The sequence below is a fragment of the Pipra filicauda genome, unplaced genomic scaffold (assembly GCF_003945595.2).
Source record: "Pipra filicauda isolate LSUMZ 115617 unplaced genomic scaffold, ASM394559v2 scaffold554_size360964_pilon, whole genome shotgun sequence".
NCBI classification, from domain to species: domain Eukaryota; kingdom Metazoa; phylum Chordata; class Aves; order Passeriformes; family Pipridae; genus Pipra; species Pipra filicauda.
In genome coordinates, this window is record NW_024104703.1 from 11,944 (window position 1) to 31,723 (window position 19,780).

At 65.3% G+C, this 19,780-nt stretch overlaps 1 protein-coding gene across 1 annotated transcript in view; it reads right to left on the bottom strand.

Annotated features, from left to right (window-relative positions):
* HSPG2 (heparan sulfate proteoglycan 2) overlaps positions 1-19,780 on the bottom strand; it is a 52,151-nt gene that overhangs the window by 5,847 nt on the left and 26,524 nt on the right. The window contains exons 22-67 of the mRNA XM_039387321.1: positions 19,639-19,725; positions 19,504-19,553; positions 19,325-19,413; positions 19,111-19,251; positions 18,838-19,029; positions 17,865-17,957; positions 17,704-17,784; positions 17,391-17,621; positions 16,655-16,768; positions 16,444-16,571; positions 16,274-16,360; positions 13,808-14,034; positions 12,960-13,070; positions 12,783-12,883; positions 11,888-12,068; positions 11,432-11,491; positions 11,133-11,255; positions 10,908-11,048; positions 9,246-9,388; positions 9,027-9,162; positions 8,795-8,940; positions 8,574-8,712; positions 8,343-8,497; positions 8,082-8,220; positions 7,797-7,951; positions 7,329-7,467; positions 6,976-7,133; positions 6,481-6,619; positions 6,250-6,401; positions 6,016-6,154; positions 5,787-5,938; positions 5,563-5,701; positions 5,328-5,479; positions 5,105-5,243; positions 4,872-5,023; positions 4,650-4,788; positions 4,417-4,560; positions 4,208-4,342; positions 3,489-3,670; positions 3,218-3,410; positions 2,959-3,138; positions 1,445-1,705; positions 1,086-1,281; positions 912-1,009; positions 184-450; positions 5-93 (exon numbers count right to left, since the gene is read on the bottom strand). Coding sequence (XP_039243255.1) covers positions 5-93; positions 184-450; positions 912-1,009; positions 1,086-1,281; positions 1,445-1,705; positions 2,959-3,138; positions 3,218-3,410; positions 3,489-3,670; positions 4,208-4,342; positions 4,417-4,560; positions 4,650-4,788; positions 4,872-5,023; positions 5,105-5,243; positions 5,328-5,479; positions 5,563-5,701; positions 5,787-5,938; positions 6,016-6,154; positions 6,250-6,401; positions 6,481-6,619; positions 6,976-7,133; positions 7,329-7,467; positions 7,797-7,951; positions 8,082-8,220; positions 8,343-8,497; positions 8,574-8,712; positions 8,795-8,940; positions 9,027-9,162; positions 9,246-9,388; positions 10,908-11,048; positions 11,133-11,255; positions 11,432-11,491; positions 11,888-12,068; positions 12,783-12,883; positions 12,960-13,070; positions 13,808-14,034; positions 16,274-16,360; positions 16,444-16,571; positions 16,655-16,768; positions 17,391-17,621; positions 17,704-17,784; positions 17,865-17,957; positions 18,838-19,029; positions 19,111-19,251; positions 19,325-19,413; positions 19,504-19,553; positions 19,639-19,725 — 6,595 coding nt within the window. The remainder of the gene's footprint in view (positions 1-4; positions 94-183; positions 451-911; positions 1,010-1,085; positions 1,282-1,444; positions 1,706-2,958; positions 3,139-3,217; positions 3,411-3,488; positions 3,671-4,207; positions 4,343-4,416; positions 4,561-4,649; positions 4,789-4,871; positions 5,024-5,104; positions 5,244-5,327; positions 5,480-5,562; positions 5,702-5,786; positions 5,939-6,015; positions 6,155-6,249; positions 6,402-6,480; positions 6,620-6,975; positions 7,134-7,328; positions 7,468-7,796; positions 7,952-8,081; positions 8,221-8,342; positions 8,498-8,573; positions 8,713-8,794; positions 8,941-9,026; positions 9,163-9,245; positions 9,389-10,907; positions 11,049-11,132; positions 11,256-11,431; positions 11,492-11,887; positions 12,069-12,782; positions 12,884-12,959; positions 13,071-13,807; positions 14,035-16,273; positions 16,361-16,443; positions 16,572-16,654; positions 16,769-17,390; positions 17,622-17,703; positions 17,785-17,864; positions 17,958-18,837; positions 19,030-19,110; positions 19,252-19,324; positions 19,414-19,503; positions 19,554-19,638; positions 19,726-19,780) is intronic.

Consider the following 19,780-nt stretch of genomic DNA (forward strand, 5'->3'; position numbering starts at 1 on the left):
GCACCGGGAAGCCGGACGCCAGGCACGGCAGAACGGCCGCCGATCCCACGGACACCTCCTTCACCTCTGGCTGCCCCGCGATCTGGGGGGCGGCTGGGGACACACGGGGGTGTCACCAGGGCTGCGGTGACACCGTGTGTGTCCCCCCAGCTCCGCGTGTGTCCCCCAGCCCTGCGTGCCCACCTTGCACGTGCAGGATGACGTGGGACTGGACGGTGCCCACGGCGTTGGTGGCGGTGCAGCGGTACTGCCCCGCGTCCGCCCGCTCCACCCGCTCGATGGTGAGGGTGCCAGCGCGGACCAGCACCCCGGGCCGGATGCGGCCCCCCACTTTGCTCCAGGTGACGTGGGGACGCGGTTCACCCAAGCCCAGGCACTCCAGCTCCACTGTCGTCCCCACCAGCACCGTCTGCACGGCCGTCCGGATGTTGATCAGGGCCCTGGGGAGAGCTTGGGGGCACAGCGGGGTTTTGGGGTGACCCCCTGGCACAGGGAGGCATCGCAGCCCAGGGTGCCACGAGAGGAGTGGGAGATGGGGAGAAATGGGGTGCTCAAGGGGATGGGGGGACCAGTGGGATTGGGAATGGGGAGATGTTGGAGGTGTTGGGGTGCCCACGGGCTGGGGAGATGTTGGGGGTGTTGGGGTACCCACGGGCATGGGGAGAGAGGGAGTACCAGGGTTGTGATGGGTGTGGGGAGAGATTGAGGGTATTGGGGTGCCTGTGGGCATGGGGAGAGATTTGGGATATCGGGGTGTCCATGGGTGTTGGGAGACTTGGGGGGGTGCCCAGGTGACCGTGGATTTAGGGAAATGGAAGGTACTGGGGTGCCCTGCGTGTGGGGAGATGGGGGTACCAGAGTGCCCGTGGGGGATAGGTCAGGGGTCTCCTGTGCCCCGGTGCTGCTCCTACCCTGGACGGTGAGGGTGGCCCTGTCCTCCGCCTGCCCGCCCGGGGCATTGGCCCGGCACACGTACACCCCCTGTGCCCCCCACGCCAGCTCCGGGATCCTGTGGGGACACAGCCGGGGTGAGGGACCCCAGAGGGGGTCAGGGGGGTCCCATCTCCCCACCCCCCGATCCTTACCGCAGCACCCCGTCCCTCACGCTGTGGGTGGGGGGCAGCTCCCCGCCCTCCTTCAGCCACTCCACACGCGCCCGGGGGTCCCCGGACACGGAGCAGGCGAACTCGGCGGTGCCGCCCACTCCCTTGACGAGGCTCCCCGGGGTCACCCGCACGGCCAAGGGACCACCACCGATGTCCACACCTTCAGCAGTGCCACCTGGGAGGGGTGGAGGACATCGATGGTACCAGGTGGCACTGGGATCACCCGGGCGGGATGCAGGGCCCGGTAGTACCCAGGAGCACCAGTATCACCCAGGCAGCACCAGGAGCACCCAGGAGTGACGCAGAGCCCAGTGGCACCCCGGTCCCAGAGGGCTCACCGTGGACGGCCACGCGGGCGACGGCCTCGGCGGTGCCCACGCGGTTGGTGACCAGGCAGCGGTAGGTGCCGGCGTCGGCGGGGGCGGCGGGGCCGATGCGCAGGAGGCCGGCGCGGTGGGACACGCGCCCCGACAGGCTCCCGTTCACCTTGGCCCAGGTGTAGTGCAGCGGGGGGGTGCCGTGAGCCAGGCACTGCACCTGCAGCGAGTCCCCCGCGCGCACCGCGGCGTCCTCCGGCAGCACCGTGGCGTACGGAGCGGCTGCGGGATGCACGGAGCCTCAGCGGGAATGGGGCCGGGAACGGGGCAGCGGGGCAAGGAGGGTGTTGGAACGGGGTGTGGGGGGGATGGAGGCGGGTGGGCGTTGGGATGGATGAGGGTTGGATGGATCTGTGAGGAAGGGATGGATGGAGGAGTGGGAGAGGAGATGAGATATGGATGGCTGGGACACTGAGTGATGGATGGATCTACCAGGAGGGAAGGATGGATGGAGGGATGGATGGAGGGATGGAGGGATGGAGGGATGGAGGGATGGAGGGATGGAGGGATGGATGATTGGCAGAGTCTGAGAGGAGATGGCGAGTTGGGCGTGTGCTGGAATGGAGGAGATGGATGATGCACAAGGAAAAGATGGATGCAGGAGTTGGGAAATGGAGAGTAAGATGTGAGGGATGAACGTACCAGGAAGGGTTGGATGGATAAGTCTGAGGGGAGACTGAGAGATGGGTGTGTGCTGGGATGGAGGAGTCGGGTGGAGGAGTTAGGAGATGGAGAGCTGGGACAGCTGAGTGATGGATGAATCCACAAGGAAGGGGAGGGGATGTGAGTGGATGGATGGATGGATGGATGATTGGCAGAGTCTGAGAGGAGATGGTGAGTTGGGCGTGTGCTGGGATGGATGAGATGGATGATGCACAAGGAAGGGATGGATGGAAGGGTGTGAGAAGAAATGGAGAGATGGGCATGTGCTGGGATGGGCCAGAGATGGGTGAATCCACAAGGAAGAGACAGATGGAGGAGTAAGGAGATGGAGAGATAGGTGTGTTTTGGGATGAATGTGATGGATGGAGCCATGAGGAAGAAATGGAAGGAGAGATACGAGCAGAGATGGAGAGGTGAGTGTGAGCTGGGAGGGGTGAGCCGTGGATGGATCCAGGAATAGGGGATGGATGGATGGATGGATGGATGGATGGATGGATGGATGGATGGATGGATGGATGGAGGAGAGAGCAGAAGTGGAGACAGACGTGCACAGAGATGGGACAAGCTGGTGGCCACATCCATGGGAAGGACTGGGTGACAGAGCTTGAGAGGAGATGGAGAGGAAGAGGACGAGCGCTGGGATGGGATGAGGACGATCCCACAGGGAAGGGCTGGATGTGAGAGTGGGAGCAGCGATGGGGATGGGCATGTGCAGAGGAAGGACAGAGAGGAGCTAAGGATGGGTGATGCCAGAGGTGAAGGCGATAGGAGGGGCCCAGGGGCACCCAACCCCTCTGGCACCCTCTCCTTACTCTCCACGTCCAGGGTGACGAAGACCTCTGTGGAGCCCACGGGGCTGGTGGCATTGCAGATGTACTGGCCTGAGTCCTGCTGTGCGGCACGAGGGATCACCAGGGTCCCGTTGACCACGCGGTGCTGCCAGGGCAGGGGTGCCCGCAGCTTCGACCACTCGATCCGCGGCATCGGGTCCCCTGCGGCCACACCGGCGCCCGTCAGGTCGGGCACCGCCCGGGGTGCCCGTCCTGCACCACCACCCCCTCCTGCCCATACCTGTGGCAGTGCAGTGCAGCGTGGCCGTGTCCCCGGCCACCACGGTGACGGTGGCCGGCGCGGTGACCTCAGGGGTGCCGGGGTGCCGCTGCGCCGACTCCACGCCCACGTCCACCCGCGCCTGCGCCGAGCCCAGCGCGCTGTGTGCCGTGCACACGTAGGTCCCGGCGTGCTCCGGCTTGGCCGGCGAGAGCTGGGTGGAGAGGACAGGGTGTGGGGTGAGCACTGGGCATCCTCTGGTGCCCTGAAGCACCCCGGGGTGCCCCCTCACCTGCAGGATGGCCTGGCTGTCCATGTGCAGCAGGGTCTGGTGCTCCACCTTCTGCCGGGAGCCCAGCCGGCTCCAGCGCACCAGCGGCCGCGGCTCACCCCGCCCGAGGCACTCCAGGCTCAGGGATTTGCCCTCCTTCACCGTCACGGGGCCTGGTGGCATGACTGACACGGTGGGGGCACCTGGAGAAGGAGGAGGACAGGGGTGTGGGGATGGGGACACCACTGTGAGGGATGGCCATGGGGGCACCATCACATTGGGGATGTCGGGAACAAGAGGAGGACGTGAGCATGGGGGTGGGGCTGGGGACCCCACCATCCCAGGGGCATCTGGAGCACATGGAGGACCCAGGGATGGGGACATATCATCCCAGGGGCATCTGGAGCACATCGAGGACATCGCCATGGGGATGGGGACATCACAACCCCTGGAGCACCGGGAGGACACCAGCATGGGGACACAGGCACCACCACTCCAGGTGAAGCATGGAGGGGACAGGGGGTATCTGGAGCATGTGAGGACACCAGCATGGGGACAGGGACAGGAATGCCACCACCCTGGGGGCACTGGAGGACATGAGGATGGGGACACCACCAGTGCAGGAAGACCTGGAGCCCATGAGAGACACCAACGTGAGGATGTTAATGGGGATGCCACCACCCAGGGGGCATCTGGAGCAACACAGGGACAGGGACAGGGCCACCACAGCCACCTCATACCTTGCACCACGAGGTTGACGACGCTGCTGGCGACGCCGAAGCGGTTGGAGGCCACGCAGTGGTAGGCGCCCTGGTTGCCCACGTGGGCACCAGTGATGGAGATGACCGAGCCATTAGCGCTGATTTTCACGTTGTCTGGGCAAGGAGGGGCCATCAGCACCAGGGCCATGCTGGGTACCGTGCCAGGGCCACCCCGGGCACCACTATACCTTGGAAGTGCTGGCCAGGTCCCATCCGCCAGGTGACGTTGACGGGCCGGGCGCCGTCATGGACGCGGCACTTGAAGGTGGCATCTTCCCCCGGTGCCACGGCCATGCTGTGCGGGTCGATGGAGATGATGGGGCTCTGCAGGCCTGCAGGGACAAAGGGACAGGGAAGCCATGAGGTCATCCATGTCACCCACACCCCCTACCATCCTCCCCCACCCCACTGCTGCACTCACGGTAGCTGGAGCTGTCCCGGGAGGTGACGGTGACGGTGACAGTGGCCTCGCGGGAGACACTGCCCGTGTCTGCCCGGCACACGTACTCCCCCGAGTCGGCCACCGAGAGCTGCGACAGCCGCAGGCGGGACCCCGACATCTGGGGACACCACAACACCAGGTGGTGGCATCAACCAGCCACCCACAGCCACCGTCCCCCACCCCGCAGGTGTCCCCTCCTACCTGGTGCTTGGCCGGGAGGGACCCCCCACGCTTGTACCAGGTGATGGTGGCCTGTCCCTCCCCGGCCACCACGCAGTCCAGGTCCAGGGTCTGCCCCTCAGTGACAGAGGACGCCGAGGACTCGATGCGGATGGGCGGCGTGATGGCAGAGGCTGAATGGGAAGGGTTGGAGTGACTGTCCCCAGTGGTCCCCCACACGGGTGGGGATCCGTCCCCCAGAGGGTGGCACTCACAGTGGGATGGGTTGGCCCCGTCATCGATGGTGACGATGAGGGATGTCTCCTGGGTGACGCCCCCCGATGTCACCCGGCACACGTACTCGCCCGAGTCGGCCGCTGTCACCTGGGGGATGCGCAGGCGGCTGCCCGACACCTCGGAGGGGACAATTTGGAGACAAGTCAGTACTGTAGAGCAGGGGATGGGATAAACTCAATGTGACCTCCCTCTGTGCCCTACCTGGTGGCTGGCGGGCAGAGACCCCCCGCGCTTGTACCACGTCACGGTGGTGGGGCCGGACCCGGCCACCACGCAGTTGAGGTCCAGGGTCTGTCCCTCGGCGATGGCCGAGGACAAGGACTCAATGTGGAGGGGCTGGGAGACACCAGAGGCTGGAGGGGACAGGGAAAGGGGAGGTTTATCATCGATGTGACACCTGACTGTCCCCAAGCGCTGCCCTCTCACTCGCACTCACGGTAGTAGGTGCCGGCGCTGCTGGGCACGGTGACAATGACAGACGCCTCCTGCGTGACGCTGCCCAGGGTCACCCGGCACACGTACTCCCCCGAATCGGCCACCGCCACCTGGGCGAGGCGTAGGCGGGTCCCCGACACCTGGGGAGGTGACACGTTGGGGACACATCAATGCCTGTCGTGGGGCTGTGCCCTGTGGGGTGATGCCACCTCCCCCGTGTCCCACCTGGCTGTTGGGGGGCAGAGCCCCCCCGCGCCGGTACCAGGTGACATGGGGGTGACCCTGTCCTGCCACCATGCAGTTGAGGTCCAGGGTCTGTCCCTCAGTGACGGCAGCAGACGAAGTCTCGATCCTCACCGGCGGCGTGACACCGACGCCTGGGGGTGGCAGTGGGGTCAGTGGGGGCACCCCAGTGTCCCCACTGTGTCCCCATGTCACCGCCCACCCCTGGTACCGTAAGAGGAGCCGGCGCCAGTCTGGATGGTGACGATGAGGGATGTCTCATGTGTGGCAGTGCCCGATGTCACCCGGCACACGTACTCCCCCGAGTCAGCCGCTGTCACCTGCGGGATGCGCAGGCGGGTGCCTGACACCTGTAGGGGGGTGACACAGGAGAGAATGGGGACACAAACCCCTCATCACCCCCAAAAATCCCTTTCCCACTCCAAAACGCTCCTCAGTCCCCTACCTGGTGCTTGGCTGGGAGGGACCCCCCACGTTTGTACCAGGTGACAGTGGCCTGTCCCTGCCCAGCCACGATGCAGTTGAGGTCCAGGGTCTGTCCCTCGGCCACGGAGGAGGACGAGGACTCGATGCGCACAGGGGGGGTGACACCAGCAGCTGGGGACAGAGATGGGACGGTCACCCCTGGCCCTGTGGCACTGTCCCCTGGCCCCTGTCACCTCCCATCCCCACTCACGGTAGGCGCCGGCCCTGCTGGGCTGGATGGTCACCATGATGGAGATCTCCTTGGTGGTGGCCCCGCTGGTCACCCGGCACACGTACTCGCCCGAGTCGGCCGCCGTCACCTGCAGCAGCCGCAGCCGGGAGCCAGACACCTGTGGGGAGGGGACACGGGGGTCACCGGGGCCATCAGCGCTGACACGGGGCCATCTAGGATTGCACAAGGCCACTCGAGTCTGCACTTGGGCTTCCCTGGGCCACCTGGGCTTATATGGGGTCATCTGGGCTTCCATGGGCCACCTGGACTTCCACAGGGTCATCTGGGCTTGTGTGGGATCACTTGGGCTTCCATGGGGTCATTTGGGCTTCCATAGTCATGGGGCCACCTGGGCTTGCCCAGGGCCAACTGACCTGGGGTCACCTGGGCTTGTGTGGGGCCACCTGAGTTTGCACAGAGCTGTGGGTCACCCCCATCCTCCCCCATTGGTGACATCCCCTCTGTGTCCCCTACCTGGTGCTTGGCTGGGAGGGTCCCCCCGCGCTTGTACCAGGTGACAGTGGCCTGGGCGGGGCTGGCGATGACACAGTTGAGGTCCAGGGTCTGTCCCTCGGTCACGGGGGATGACAGGGATGACGACTCGATGCGCAGGGGGGTCGTGCTGCCCGGGGCTGGGGACCGAGAAGGGTTAGAGATCGCATCCACCACCACATGTGACCCTCTAAGGGACACTGGGAGCCTGGGAATCCGGGATGGGCACGCATAGGAATGTCTTCTCCAGGGAGCGATTCATCCCAGATCCCAGGACACCGCGGGCAGTGACACCCACCCATGGGTAACCTCCCGTGTCCCCTGTCCCCACTCACGGTAGGCGCCGGCCCCACTGGGCTGGATGGTCACCATGATGGAGGTCTCCCTGGTGGTGGCCCCGCTGGTCACCCGGCACACGTACTCGCCCGAGTCGGCCGCCGTCACCTGCAGCAGCCGCAGCCGGGAGCCAGACACCTGTGGGGAGGGGACACGGGGGTCACCGGGGCCACCTGGGCTTCCATGGGGCTGCTGGGGCTTTTATGGGGCCATTTCGGCTTCCACGGGGCCATGTGGGCTTAAATGGGCCACCAGGACTCACAGGGACCACCAGAGCTTGAATGGGGTCACCTGACCTTGCACGGGCTAATTGGACTCGCGTGGGCTTCATGTGCCACACAACCTTGTATGTGCCACCAGGGCTTGCAAGGGGCCACTTGGACTTGCCCAGGGCCACCTGGACTTGCACAGAGTTGTGGGTCAACCTTATTCACCCCCTCGGTGACATCCCCCTCCGTGTCCCCTACCTGGTGCTTGGCCGGGAGGGTCCCCCCGCGCTTGTACCAGGTGACAGTGGCCTGGGCAGGGCCACTGGCGATGACACAGTTGAGGTCCAGGGTCTGTCCCTCGACCACAGCGGAGGACGGGGAGTCGATGTGCAGGGGGGTGGTGTTGCCTGGGGCTGGGGACCAAGACAGGAGGGTGACACCGGTGACACCAGTGACCACGGCGGGGCATGTGAGCCATGGCTCGGTGCTGAGGCACACGGGGCTCCCTGCTGGCACTGCCGCCCCCCTGTTGTCCCCACTCACGGTAGGCGCTGGCCCCGCTGGGCTGGATGGTCACCATGACCGCGCTCTCCCTGGTGGTGGCCCCGCTGGTCACCCGGCACACATACTCGCCCGAGTCGGCCGCCGTCACCTGCAGCAGCCGCAGCCGGGAGCCAGACACCTGCGGGGAGGGGACACGGGGGTCACCAGGGCCATCAGGGCTTGCACAACCCTTGGAGGGGCAGAGCTGGGTGCTGCCACCACATAGTCCCCCCTTGGTGACACCCCCTTCACATCTCCTACCTGGTGCTTGGCCGGGAGGGTCCCCCCGCGCTTGTACCAGGTGACAGTGGCCTGTCCCTGCCCAGCCACGATGCAGTTGAGGTCCAGGGTCTGTCCCTCAGCCACGGTGGATGAGGACGCCTCGATCCGCACAGGGACACCCGAAGCCGGGGGCCCTGCGGGGGAGGACAGAGCTGTGACCACCCGTTGGGGACCAGCACGTCCCCCGCGGTGCCGCCGCCCTGGTCTCACCGTAGGACGAGCCGGCCGCGGCCACGACAGTGACGGTGACAGAGGCCTCGCGGACGGTGGTGCCCAGGCTCGCCCGGCACACGTATTCCCCTGAGTCAGCCGCCGTGACGTGGGGCACCCGGAGCCGGGACCCCGAGACCTGTGGTTGGGGACACGCACTAGTGTCACACAGCAGGGGACGGGGCAAGATTTGGGGCGTTGCCCACCCTGCTGTGCCCCACCTGGTGCCCGGCGGGCAGGGAGCCCCCGCGCTTGTACCACACCACGGTGGCAGAGCCGGGCCCTGCCACCACACAGTCCAGGTCCAGGGTCTGCCCCTCGGTGACGGATGGGGACGAGGACTCGATGCGGACGGGCGGCGCCGTCCCTGCGGGGAGCAAACCGGGGCACACGGGTGGGTTGTGGTCCCCAAAACCAACCCCAAACCCCTCCGGCGTCCCCCACCCGCCTCACCTGGCACCACGGCCACCTCGATGGCGGCGCGGGCCGTGCCGGCGGCGCTGGTGCCCACGCAGAGGTAGACTCCACCGTCGGCCGCCGTCACGGCGGGGATGACCAGCGTGGCGATGTCACCGTGCTCGGCGCGCGACTGCGGCACCGGGACCGGTGTGAGCGGCACCCGCGGTGCACCCACACCCCCCCCAGCATCCAGGGGTGCCGTGCCCCGCTCACCTGAGGCGGCAGGGTGCCCCCCTGCTTCTCCCAGGTGATGGTGGCGGTGGGGGACCCCGAGACCCGGCAGTAGAGCCGCACTGTGGAGCCCTCCTGCACCTCCGTCCGCTCCGGGCTCACCTGCACCTGGGGAGTGCCGGCGGCTGCGGGAACGGGGGGATCAGGGGGCTGCTGGGGGGAGCATCGGGGGATGGGGACAATGGGGGTGACATGAGCAAGGCAGACAATGAGGACGATGGGGACAATGGGATGGTGGGGGTGATGGGGACAATGGGACAATGGGGGTGAAGTGAGTGATGTAGATGAGGATGATGGGGACAATGGGACAACGGGGATGATGGGGACAATGGGACAATGGGGGAAATGGGGATGATGGGGACAAGGGGGGCAGTGGGACTGAGGGGACAATGGGGATGATGGGGACAATGGGGGCAGTGGGAACAATGGGAGCAATGGGGACAATGGGGGTGACATGAGTGATGCTGATGAAGAGGATGAAGGAGGAAGTGGATGATGAGGGTGATGGGGGTGATGGGGGACAATGGCAGTGACAGAGATGATGGGCATGATGGGGATGATGGAGACAATGGGATGATGGAGATGTTGGGGATGATGGAGACAATGGGAGCAGTGGGGACAGTGGGGGTAACGAGTGATGCAGCCAATGAAGAATGATGGAGGTGGGGTGGGGGGACAATGGGGGACAGTAGGGACAGTGAAAGTGACAGAGACGATGGGGACAATGAGGGTGGTGGGGTCAATGGGATGATGGGGGAAATGTGGGTGACATGAGTGATGCAGGATGATGGGGATGACAGGATGGTGGGGATGATGGGGGTGATGGGGACGATGGGGATGACAGGGATGATGCAGAAGATGAGGATGATCAGGGTGATGGGGAAAATGGAATGATGGGGATGATGGGAATGATGGGATGATGGAAATGAGGGGGCAATGGGGGAAGAAGGGGACAGTGGGGACAATGGGGGATGATGGGGGTGACAGGGATGATAGAGGATGATGGGGACAATGAGGGTGATGGGTATGAGTGGGGGGGTGACAGAGACAATGATGGTGACAAGGATGATGGGGACAATGGGAATTATGAGATGATGGGGATGAGGGGGATGATGGGGGATAGAGGGGGTGATGAGGATAATGGGGGGTGACAGAGATGATGGTCACAGGGATGATGGGAATGAGGGGGATGGAAAATGGGAGGTGACAGGGATAATGGTGACAGGGATGATGAGAGTGATGGGAATGATGGGGATGGCAGGGATGATGCAGACCATGGGGACAATGGAGATGGACAATGGGGAGTGACAGGGATGACGGGTGATGATGGGAGCAAGAGGGGTGACAGGGATGATGGGGACAATAGGAGTGATGAAGATGATGGGGATGATGGGGGTGATGGGGATGATGGGGATGATGGGAACAGCGGGGTAAGAGGGATGATGGAGTTGATGGGGATGGGGATACAGAGGATGATGGGGAGGGGGATGATGGGGACAATGGGGACAGTGGGGTGACAGGGATGATGGAAATGCTGGGGATGATGGGGACAGTGGGGTGACAGGGGTGATGGAAATGCTGGGGATGGACAATGGGGATGAGGGGGACAACAGGGGTGGTGGGGACGAGGGTGACACCGCTCACCTTGCACGTGCAGGTACCCCCGTGCCGTGTGCTGCCCGGCGCTGCTGCGTGCCCGGCACTCGTAGTGCCCCTCGTCGGCGGGTTCCACGGCGCCGAACCGCAGCGTCCCGCCCTGCACCATGGCCTGAGGCGGCAGCGCTCCTGTGGGACACAGCTGGTGTCACTCCCCATCGCCACGTCCCCACGCCCAGTGACAGTGTCCCCCTGTCCCCTGCGGGCACCTACCGAGCCACTCGAGGGTGGGCGCGGGGCTGCCGGTGCCCACGCAGCGGAACTCCGCCGGCTGCCCCGGTGCCACGCTCAGCTGCGCCGGCTCCACGCTGGCGGTGGGGGCGGTGGCGGTGCCGGCTGCGGTGACACCAGGGGGGGCTCAGGGCTCACTGGGCCCCTCCCCGGTGCTGGTGGGGCGGTGGGAAGCGGGGGTGGCGTGGCTCGGCTGGCAGCGGGGTGCGCGGTGGAGCCCCGGCATGCAGCGGGTGGGGGCAGCGTGTGGACCCCCCTGGGAGACCCCCGCAGTGACTTACCCGGTCTGTGCCCCTCCATGAACTCAACAGGGCCGTAAAACATCTGAGTCTTCGAGGCTGCTGCAAGAGGGCGGGGGGTGTCAGGGGAGTGCGCCCATCACCCCCGGGTCTGGGCACCAAACCTGCCACCACCCCGGTGTCTGGGCACTGAACCTACCCACCACCGTGGTCTCAGAACCCTCTGGTGCCCATCCCCATGGTCGCAGGACTCACAGGTCCCCACCCCCATGGCATCAGGACCTACAGGTGCCCATTCCCATGGTCTTAGGACCCACAGGTGTCCACTCCCCATCACCAGAGCTCATGGGTCCCCATCCCCATGGTCTCAGGACCTGCCGGTGCCCCTCCCCATGGTCTCAGGCCCCACAGATCCCCCTCCCCATGGTCTCAGGCCCCCCCAGTGCCCATCCCGTGGTCTCAGGACCCCCTGTGCCCACGGCGGTGGGTGGGGCTGACCCTGGACGTAGAGTGTGGCGGTGCCCTGGTCCATGTCCAGCATGTTGGAGCCGGTGCACACGTAGACCCCGGCGTCCTGGGGCCGCACCCCGCGCAGCGTCAGGATCCCGTTGAAGTCCACGGCGCCCGCGGGCAGCGTCCCGTGGTTCTGCCGCGTCCACACCAGGGTGTAGGCGGGAGACTGGGGGGGAGACACGTGGGCAGGCCTGAGGCCACAGGGACGGGCGTGCCAGGGGGGCACGCGCCTGTCTGGGCACGTGCCGGGGAGAGGTGGGTACCCAGGGATGGCCAAAGAGTTGTACGGGGACCAAAGGGTGTTTGGGGGGTCTATAGGAGCAGCCAGGGGTGTCCCTGTGCCCTGGGTGTCCCTGTGGGTAAATCTCTGGGTATCCTGCTCTGTGAGACCAGGTGGGCACCCAGGGATGTTCCCATACCCTGGACGTCCCTGTGGGTGCCCAAGGGTGTCCCCATGCCCTGCATGACCCCACGCACATCTAGAGGTGTTCCTATGTCCTGGATGTCCCCATGGACACCCAAGGGTGTCCCCATGCCCTGGATGTCCCCATGGGCAACCATAAGTGTATCTGTGCCCTCCATGACCTCATGGGCCCCCAGGGGTGTCACCTTAACCTGAATGACCCTGTGGGCACCCAGAGATGTCCCCATGGGCACCCAGAGGTGACCCTGTGCCCTGGATGTCCCTAAGGGCATGTAGGGGTGTCCCTGGGGCCACCCATGGCTCTCTGTGCCCTGCATGTCCCCAGGAGCACCCAAGGGTGCTCACATGCCCTATGTGACCAGGTGGGCACACAAGGGTGTCCCTGTGCCCTGCATGTCCCCATGCCCCCCAAGGGTGCCCTGCACCCCCCGCCGTGCCGGGCCCCCCCCCCCTCACCTTGCTCTTGGCGGTGCAGACGAAGGTGACGTCGGCGCCCGGCTGCACCCGCTGCACCCGCTTCTCCTCCACGGTGACAGTGATGGGCTTGTCGGGGGTCTCTGCGCCCAGACATAGGGACAGCTGAGCCCACCCTGCCCCCCTCCACGCCCACCCCCCTCGGTGCCAGCGCCCTACCGGTGACGATGACCTCGGCACGGCTGGCGTTGCTGTGCCGGAGGTTGCGGCAGGAGCACACGTAGACTCCGGCCTCCGAGGGCTGGATGCTGGGGAAGTGCAGCTCCTCGCCTGGGGCGACACGCAGGTGACACCCTGCACACCCACACACGCCCCTCGGGGACACCCTGATGCCCCCGCTTTCACCCCGAGCCACCCCGAGCCACCCCTCCCACACACCCCTTGGGGACACCCCAATGTCCCCCCGCCCCTTGAGCCACTCCATACCTTGTTGACACTGACACCCCCCCACACACCCCCGGGGGACACCCTGATGTACCCCCACTCTGAGCCATCCCATACCTTGCCGGTGCTGACACCCCACATACACCATCCCCCCCGGGGACACCCCAATTTCCCCCCCACCCCATACCCTGCTGGTGCTGACACCCCCCCACACACCCCTTGGAGACATCCCAATGTTCCCCCTCGACCCCAAACCACCCCATGCCTTGCCTGTGCTGACACCCCCCAAACACACCCCTTGGGGACACCTCGATGCCCTTCTCGCACCCCAAACCTTGCTGGTGCTGACATACCCCCCACACCCCTAGGGCACACCTTGATGTCTCCCCCCTGCCCAGAGCCCTCTCGTACCTTGCTGGCACTGACACCCCCTCACACACAGACCCCTCGAGGACACCCCAATGTCCCCTCACCCTGAGCCACCCACACCTCACCAGCGCTAACACCCCCTACACACACCCCTCGGGGACACTGCGCTGTCACCCCCTCCCCGAGCCCCCCAAACCTTGCTGGCACTGACAACCCCCCACTGCCCTTGGGGACACCCCGGTGTCCCCCCGTACCTTGGCGGCGGCTCTGGGCGCCCTCGGGGAGGGCTCTGCCGTCCTCCCGCCCCCAGTGGTAGTAGAGGGGGGGCTCCCCGCTGGCCTGGCACCGCAGGGTGACCGCACTGCCCCGCGGCACCGCCGTGCGCGGGGGGTGCACCCGCACGGCCAGCGCGGGCGGGGGGCCCGCGGGGACACAGCCCTGCCCGCGCACCGTGGGGTCACCCCGGAACCCGGGGGCACAGCTGCGGGAGCGGGGACGGGGTTAGGGGCGTCTCGGGGGGTATTGGGGTGGGGGGATTGCGGTACAAGGGGTGGGGGTGTGGGGGATGCGGGGGGGTGAGAGTACTGGGTACAGGGGGTGGGTGTATTGGGGTGTATATGGGGGTGAGCACATTGGGGTACAGGAGGTGGGTGTATTGGAGTGGGTGTATGGGGTGTATATGGGGGTGAGCACACTGGGGTACAGGGGGTGAGTATACTGGGGTGGGTGTATTGGGGCAGGGATGCTGGGGTGTATATGGGGGTCACCATATTGGGGTACAGGGGGTGGGTATATTGGGGTGGGTGTATCGGGGTGTGGGTGCTGGGGCAGGAGTACTGGGGTGTATATGGGGGTGAGCACATTGGGGTACAGGGGGTGAGTATACTGGGGCAGGGATGCTGGGGTGTATATGGGGGTCACCATATTGGGGTACGTGGGGTGGGTATATTGGGGTGGGTGTATCGGGGTGGGGGTGCTGGGGTAGCAGTACTGGGGTGTATATGGGGGTGAGCACACTGGGGCACATCGGGTGGTTATATTGGGGTGAGCCCATCAGGTGAGTGTATAGGGTGAGCATATTGGGGTGCATATATTGGGGTGAACCTATTGGGGTGGGTAAACTGGGGTGGGGATATTGGGGTGCATCTATTTGGGTGAGCACATCAGGGTGGGGATATTGGGGTGCACACATGGGGTGAGCACGTTGGGGTGACTCTATGGGTGTGGGTGTACTGAGGGGTGTATGTAGGGTGAGTATATTGGGGTGAGCACATCACGGTGGGTATATTGGGATGGGTGTAGTGGGGTGGGTATATCATGGTGGCTGTATCAAGGTGGGTATGAGGGTGAGCATTTTGGGGTGAGTATATTGGGGTGAGGCCAACAGGGCAGGTGTACTGGGGTGGGTGTATTGGGGTGCAGATCATCAGGGTGAGCCCATTAGGATGCATAGATTGGGGTGAGCTCATAGAGGTGAGCACATCAGGGTGGGGATATCGGGGTGGGTATATCGGGGTGACAGTATCAAGGTGGGTATAGGGGTGAGAGCACTTGGGGTGGGTATATTGGGGTGGGTGTATGGAGGGGGAGCATTTTGGGGTTGGTCTGTTAGGAGAAGTCCATCGGGGTGACTGTATCAGAGTGGGTATGTCAGGGTGAACACTTTGGGGTGGGTGTGCTGGGTATATTGGGGTGCATCAATTGGGGTGAGCACATTGGGGTGAGCACATCAGGGTGAGGGCATGGATCCTCAACAAGATGCACTTATTGGGGTGAGCTTATGGGGTGAGCATGGGGTGAGCTCATCAGGAAAGGTGTGTTGGTGTATTGGGGTGAGCACTTTGGGGTGGGTGTATTGGGGTGAGCACTTTGGGGTGGGTGTATTGGGGGTGGGAATATGGGGGTGAGCTCATGGGGATGGGTTTGGGGTGGGTATATCAGGGTGATCCAATCGGGGGGGGGTTGTGGGTGGGTATATGCGGCTGAACCCATGGGGGTGGGTATATGGGGGTGGGTATATGGGGGTGGGTATATAGGGGTGTGTATATGGGGGTGAGCCCATGGGGGGGAGGGTTGGGGGTGGGTATAAGGGGGTGACTCCATGATGGTGGGTTTTTGAGGGTGGATTTTGGGGCTGAGCCCATGGGGGTGGGTGTGGGGGTGGCTATATGAGGTGAGCCCATGGGGGTGCATATATGGGGTGGGGTTTTGGGGTGGGTATGCTTGGGTGAGCCCATGATGGTGGGTACATGGGGGTGAGCCCATGGGGGTGGGTTTGGTGTTGGGTTTTTGGGGTGGGTATGTTGGGGTGACCTCATAGGGGTGGGTATTTGGGGGTGGGTTTTTGGGGGTGGGTATATGGGAGTGAGCCAGTGGGGGTGGGTTTTGGGGGTGGAAATGTTGGGCTGAGCCCATGGGGGTGGGTTTTAGGGGTGGGTATATGGGGGTGAGCCCATGGGGGTGGGTATATGGGGGTGGGTATATGGGGGTGAGCCCATGGGGGTGGGTCTATGGGGGTGAGCCCATGGGGGTGGGTTTTGGGGGTGGGTTTTGGGGGTAGGTACACAGGGATGGGTGTGTTGAGGTGAGCCGATGGGGGTTGATTTCTGAGGGTAGGCATATAGGGGTGTGTGTATGGGGGTGAGCCCATGGGGGGGTATGTGGGGGGGTATACAGGGGTGGGTACGCTGGGGTGTGTTTTGGGGTGCCAGCAGCCTCACCGCTCGCAGTACTGCCCGGTGTAGCCCGGCTCACAGGCGGTGCAGCGGTACCCGCCACCTCCCAAACTCTCACACGTCCTGGAAAACCTGCAGGGACACGGCACGGTGGGGGTACAGCCCCTGCCAGCACCCCCAGCCCAGCACCCCCCCAGCCCAGCACTGGCACCCACTGGTTCTCGGGGTACGGGAGGGGGCAGGCGCAGGGCTGGCAGTCCTCGGGGGTCCCGGCCGTGGCGTCCCCGTAGAACCCGGGGGCACACTGGTCACAGAAGTCCCCGGCCGTGTTGTGCAAACATCCCTGGGCAGGGGGGGCACAGAGCGGGGGGTCAGAGCGAGCACGAGGCCACGGCCCCCCCAGACCGCGCCCAACGCGGGGCTTACGGAGCAGGCGCCGCTCTCGGGGTGGCAGCTCTCGGAGTGCCCGTTGCACTCGCACAGCTCGCAGTGCCCCAGGTACAGCCCCCCCCCGGTGCGCGTGTACCCGGGGGCACAGTCCTGCGGGGAACAGGCGGTCAGGGACCCACACGGGGCAGGGGAGTGGGGTCGGGGCATGGGGGCAGGATGGGGAAGGTGGGAGGGCGACAGGGGAGGATGGAGGGTGGTGGGGAAATGGGGGGGGATGAGGAGTGAGGGGGGGGACGGGGGGGTGTGATGGAGGGGCTGCCAGGGAGGTGATGGGGGGATGCTGGAGATGCTGAGGGGGTCCTGGGGGCAATGCTGGGGGGATGCTGGGGGCTGATGGGCAATGATGGGGATGCTGGGGGGGATGATGGTACAATGATGGAGGGACTATGGGGGTGATGAGGGGATAACTGGGGTGGTGGGGGGATAATGGGGGCGATGAGGGGATAACTGGGGTGGTGGGGGGATAATGGGGGCGATGATGGGGTGATGGGGCAATGAGGGTGATGGGGGGATAATAGGGGGATGATGGGGGTGAAGGGGAGATGCTGAAGGGGTGATGGGGGTGATGCTCGGGATGCTGGAGGGTGATGGGGAGATGCTGAGGGGGATGCAATGCTGGGGGTGATGGGGGTGATACCGGGATGGAGGACGGGGACATGACTGGGATGATGGGGTGACACTGGGAGAGATGAGGAGGTGACACTGGTCCCACCTGGCAGGACAGCCCGTGGTAGCCGGGGGGGCAGCGACACTCCTCCACCTCGGGGGCGGGGGGCAGGCCGGGCTGGGGGGGCACGGCCGTGTCCATGGCCACGCCGGCGATGCCGGCCGAGGCCGTGCTCGTGGAGTAGGTGGCCCGGATCAGGATCTCGTCCAGGTCCGCCAGGGCCATCAGCAGGTGCTCCCGCGTCGCCGGCTGCCCGTCCGGCCGCTGCCAGTATTGCTGAGGGGACAGGGGGGTCACGGGGGGGACACGCCCCGGGCAACGGGGACACCGGGGACAGAAGCCACCCGCCCCCTCCTACCTCCCGGAAAATGATCTCAAAGGCCTGGGGGGTCCGCGGGGGCAGCTCGGGCTGATGGGCCACCAGCGTGATGTCGTTGCCCTGTGGATGGGGGGGGTCAGGGGGGTCCTGGTGCCACCCCGTGCCCCTGTGCCAGCCCGTGTCCCTGTGCCAGCCCATACCGTGATCTGGATGTCGGCGTCAGGCTGGGGGGCTCCCGGGCCCCCCGGGGTGTAGGTCAGGGTATAGCGCAGGCGCCCACCGTAGGAGCCCACCTGGACAGGGACACGGGATCGGGATGGGAGCGGGAATGGGAAGGGTGGGAAAAATATGGGGAAGGGGAAGGGGAAAGGAGGGGGAAGGGGAAAGGAGGGGGAAGGGGAAGGGGAAGGGGAAGGGGAAGGGGAAGGGGAAGGGGAAGGGATGGGATGGAATGGCAAGGGGAGCGGAGGGGAGGGGAAGGGGATGGGAAGGGGAGGGGAAGGGAAGGGAAGGGAAGGGAAGGGCAAAGGGAAGAGGAAGAGGATGGGGATGATGGGGACAGGGGTGGGGATGGCAAAGGTGGTGAGATGAAACAAGGACGAGGAAGAGGAAAGGGATGGGAGAAGGGGAAGGAGAAAAGAGGAAAAGGATAGGGATGGGAAGACAATGGGGAGGGGAGGACAGGGGATGGGAGAGGAAGGGAGGGAAAGGGAGGAGGAAAGGGAAGAGGAGAAGAATGGGAATGATGATGGGGATGGGGTGGGACAAGACAGATGAGAAAGGGGAAAGGAGAAAGGGCAAAGGAGAAAAAGACAAGATGGAAGAGGAGAGGGGAAAAGAGGAAACAGAGAAGGGCAAGGGGAGAAGGGGAAAGGAAGAAAGAGAAGGAATAAAGAAGAAGCAGAAAGAAAGAAGAAATGGGAAAAGGGAGAAGGAAAAGGGAAGAAGAAAAGAGCAGAGATGAGGAGGCCATGCCCACCTCCCCTCTGACAGCACCAGGGGTGTCCACAGGGAGGGGGTCACCCCTTACCTTGTCTCCCTGGTAGGAGGGTGGCAGCTGTGCCCACCTCCCCTCTGGCAGCCTCAGGGGTGCCCGTGGGGAAGGGGAGCAGCCCCTGGCTGGATGGATGCTCCTGTGGGCACCTCTGTCCCCCAGGGGGGTCACCCCCTTACCTTGTCCCCCTGGTAGGGGGGTGGCAGCTGCCAGTAGTAGGAGTCGGGGGGCAGCTCCCCGAAGCGCTCGTAGGTCAGGACGGGGTGGGGGGTGCCCGGCTGGACCCCGAAGCCGCTGCCCACGCGGGTGCTGCGCTGCCTGTTCACCAGGGCGAACCCCTGGGCATCCCCCGGGGCGAAGGGCGTCCGGACCTGCGGGACTGGGGGGTCAGCGGGGTCCAGGACACCCGGGGGGCACCCAGGGGGCACCCTGTGGGTGCGGGGGACACTCACGGTGCCGCGGGCGAGGGCGGTGCTGGCGCAGTGCTGCACGATGCCCATGCAGAAGCAGGGCAGGCACCCGGCCGGCTCGGCCCCGCTCAGGTGGAAGTGATGGGCACGGCAGGTGGCACAGTGGGGACCCTCCACATTGGCCTGGGGGGGGACACGGGGTGGTGACGTGGCCCTGTCGCCCCTCCTCGGGGCGTGGGGGGCACACGGGGCTCACCTTGCAGCGGCACTGCCCGTTGGCATCACAGCCCTCGCCGGTGCTGCCGCGCGGGTCACACTGGCACTGCCCCCCGGGGACGCCGGGCACTGGAGGGGGGGACACACACACAGTCAGACACAACCCCCCCTCAGTGCCACCACGGGGACACCGCTTCGCCCCCTCCCTGTGACGCTCACCTTGGCACGGTTGTCCCCGCGGTGGGTCCCCCACGTACCCGGGCAAGCACCTATGGGGGGACACCCCAAAAAAAGGCAGTGAGGGGGGGTCCACCCCAAAACGACCCCGCAGCCCGCCCTGGTGTCCCCTGTCACCTCTCACAGAGGCGCCCGCCGTGCCCCGGGGCGCAGGCGCTGCAGGTGGGCTGCCCGTCCGTGTCCTCGAAGCAGATCTTGGTCACCCTGAAGAGGGGACAAAGTGACAGGTGACACCCTGCCGGTGTCCCCAGGGATGTGG